This window comes from Merops nubicus, unplaced genomic scaffold (genome assembly GCF_000691845.1).
Source record: "Merops nubicus isolate BGI_N331 unplaced genomic scaffold, ASM69184v1 scaffold36695, whole genome shotgun sequence".
Taxonomy (NCBI): domain Eukaryota; kingdom Metazoa; phylum Chordata; class Aves; order Coraciiformes; family Meropidae; genus Merops; species Merops nubicus.
Genome location: NW_008609532.1, coordinates 1,949 through 5,396, shown reverse-complemented (window position 1 = coordinate 5,396; position 3,448 = coordinate 1,949). Strand labels below are relative to the sequence as shown.

Sequence of the window (3,448 nt, the reverse complement as noted above, 5' to 3'; positions counted from 1 at the left end):
CCCTTCTGCTGACCCATCTGCTGGGGAAGGTACCCCCTGAAGTCCCTGCTCCTGCCCCTGCCACACCACAAATCGTGGTTTCAACCCTTTATTCACCCAACCTGCAAATAATTTCTATTTTGGAAAAGCTTTGCAAGAGAAAAAGGCTGTGTTTGGGTTTTTTTTCTTCTTTTTGCTCTAAATAACGTTTTGATCCATCTTCTCCCAAACCCAAATATATGAATAAGGTAAGAAAAAACTCACAGCTTCTACATTTTTTTTTTTAAAAGGTGGATTTCTCTTGACTAAGAGAACCCATGGGTGCAATCAATATCAGCCCAGAGGGAAATGAAACTGCGTTTCAAAAACACCAACATTTAATTTTATAACATAACCAGGGGTTTATTCCACAATATAAACTGCAACATTTGATACAAGCTACCCAAAAAAGGAGAAAGCCAAAATACAGCTGTGGCAATTACTTTACAGACTTTTTTTTTTTTCTTGTCTTCTACATCACTGGGCTGTCAGTGACACTAGGATCTAACACCTGCCTTCTGTACACCAACCAATGCTAGAAGCAACACGCTGTTCAGAATTGTCATTCCAGTCACTGAAACCAGACATAGAAGTTATTGCTCAGATAAATAAACCTAGTCTACGAAAAAACAAAGTGGAAAAAAAAACTAAAGTCTCCAAGGAGTTAACAGAGTAAACAGGGATTTCCTCAAAAGAGGACTTATTGGAAAATTCATGGTGCAGGTTTTTTTGCACCTAAACCAAGCTGAATTAAATAGGCCGGTAAATCCCAGAGAGGTAATTTAATGCTGTACAAGAAAAGGTGCATGTTTCAAATGCTTTCCAAATTGGTGGAAACCCCTGTTAAACAGTCAGCATCTCAAACCTCAACAACCACAAACAGATCAAGGGAAAATACAAAAGTGTCAAAAATCGTTTTGAGTTCTGGAAAATGATCCCATAAGGATAGAAGTAGCACCATTTGCAACCTGGTTCTTAAACCAGCCCCTGTGGCTTTACTGGAAAACTCTGGTAACCTTCACTCGAGTCCTGAAGGGTTCCTGTGGAGCTTCACTTCCGAAGCTGGGAGTCCTTCCCCGTGCAGCTGCTGCAGATGTAGTCCTCCTTCTCTGCCATCTCCGGGGAGATGCCCACACACACCTGGTGGAACCACTGGTTGCAGCTGCCGTCGCACTGGACCCAGTCCACCTGATGGGAGCAGACACAGCGTGTTCAGAGGCAGCCCCAGGGCACAGAGCCCCCACGGGGCACTGCTGGGCTCTGCCCCTGCTGGAGGCTCGGCCCCGCTGCCCGCTCCCCAGGTGCCCAGTCTCACTCCTCTGAAGCAGGGAGACGGGCACATCTCCCTGACCCCACCCACTGCAGCTTCACCACAGCCCTCCCAGGCACCCGGGGATGTCCCTCGGCCCCATTTTCGGGTATGGAGGGGCCTCAGAGCCCCCACGGGGCACTGCTGGGCTCTGCCCCTGCTGGAGGCTCGGCCCCGCTGCCCGCTCCCCAGGTGCCCAGTCTCACTCCTCTGAAGCAGGGAGACGGGCACATCTCCCTGACCCCACCCACTGCAGCTTCACCACAGCCCTCCCAGGCACCCGGGGATGTCCCTCGGCCCCATTTTCGGGTATGGAGGGGCCTGTGCAGGGCTCCAAGCCCACCCACAGAAAGGCCACAGCCCCCAAAGTCTCTCTGCAGCAGCATTTCGAGAGCAGAGATGAACCTAGTGAGGTGTCTGCACAGCCCCCACCTCCTCCCTCTGCCTCCAGGCAGATGCTCACATGCCCCCCAGTCCCAGCTGCAGGGCTGCTCTTGGAGAAGGTGGGGGGACAGTTCCTAAACCTGTCCCAGCAGCAGCCCCTGCTCCTTGCAAACACCCTCTCTGCAGTCAGAGAGTTCCAGGGCAGCGGGAAGGTCCCAGCCCCCAGCCCCCCCCAGCGGGTCTGGGTCTGTGTCCCCTGACCTCGTCTCCCTCAGGCTGGAGGCAGTTCACAGCAGGGCAGATGGCATCTTCGTCCTCGGAGTCCTCCTGCTCGGAGAAGGAGGTGTCTGAGGGGGGCAGGTGGCTGTCCCCGGGGCGCTGCGCCTCCGGGGGCCGCTCCCGCTCCGCTCTGTTCGTGCACAGCTCCCTGCAGGGACTCGCTTTCAGCTTCTTCTTTTTGGGGGTTCTCATTTTTTTTACTCTTGCTCTCTTCTCATCACAGAAACTCTCCCTCTCAAAGCGCCGCTTGAGTTTTCTCTCCATGGAGCTAATCCCCTCCTTCTTCCCTCGGCAGCACTCGTTCTGTGGGGAGGATGTTTTGGTGAGCCTGTGAAGGTGCAGCTAATGCCCAGCACCCTGCTCCCCCACATCCTGCTGCCCCCGGGGAGGCTCAGGGGGAAGTGCAGAGTTTGATGCAGTGCTGCCTCTCCTGCAGCAGTGGGATGTGCAAGGGGAGCAAAGGGGAAGGTCAGACCCCCATGACAGAATTTGTAGAAAAAAAGGGTTTCATTTGCTGCCCAAGCCCCTGCTTCAGAGGCAGCTCTCCCAGGAAGCCTCTGCAACACAGGGCAGGAGTCACTTTATGGTAGATGTATTTAAGACAGACTGACCATAAAAACCAGATTCAAATCACAAAAATGCATTGGGCCACTATTTATATTCAACAGTTTGTACCAAATTTGTTTTGTTACCAACTTATTGACCCCCTTTGAACAAGGAAAACACATTTCCATGGGAGCACAGCCACACCCACAGACCTCTGCAAAGCTTGTGGGTTCAGGCAGAGCCCCTGCTCCATGTGACCCCCACCCTGCTGCTGTCTGACACTTGCCTTCTCACTGGTGGGTCCAAGGGACGACCTCTGCTCTGCTGGCACAACAGAGCTGGGCTTTGTGAACAGGATCTGGTACAGCTCCTGTATTTCAGGCAGAGAAACCTGCAGCAGCTGGGCTTCCATCATCAACTCATCCAGCTCTGTGCTAACGACTATGATGAAAGACAGGGAGAGAGAAGAAAAGGAATTCTTCAGTGTCAGCACTGATGAGAACTGCACAGATAATGACAATCCTTCATAGCACATTAAAAAAACAACTGGGAAAGACTTCTTAAAATCTGCACCTGGATGAGTTAACTCTTATCTGCTCCCTCTGCACCGCTCATTTCTAAAAGCAAGGTTAAAGAGGAAGATAAAGGCTTGCACAGCAGTGACTGCACTGGCTCAGCACCTTCCACACCTGCACCTCTTGCTGGTTTAAGGATAAGCAAGTGACATCGTTCTTGGCCATTTCTCCTGCTTCTGAAGCTACAGGTGTGCAGTGTGACAGTCCCCTCACAGCGTAACCAGTGGGCAAGATGAACAAACTGAGTGAAACCCATAAGTGAAGACAAGAGAGGAGAGGAAGAAAAGCTGAGAGGATGAGCCTTGGAACTGTGTCCTGCTGTACAGTCACCACCCAC

At 51.7% G+C, this 3,448-nt stretch overlaps 1 protein-coding gene across 1 annotated transcript; it reads right to left on the bottom strand.

The window, feature by feature from the left end:
- Positions 1 to 595: 595 nt before the first annotated feature.
- LOC103773261 (lysine-specific demethylase 5B-like) lies at positions 596 to 2,977 on the bottom strand (the record flags this gene model as incomplete). Its single annotated transcript, XM_008940624.1, has 3 exons — positions 596 to 1,206; positions 1,973 to 2,293; positions 2,823 to 2,977. Coding segments are annotated over 3 exons (614 nt in total), but the record flags the coding sequence as incomplete, so codon positions are not given.
- Between the last annotated feature and the right edge of the window lie 471 nt (positions 2,978 to 3,448).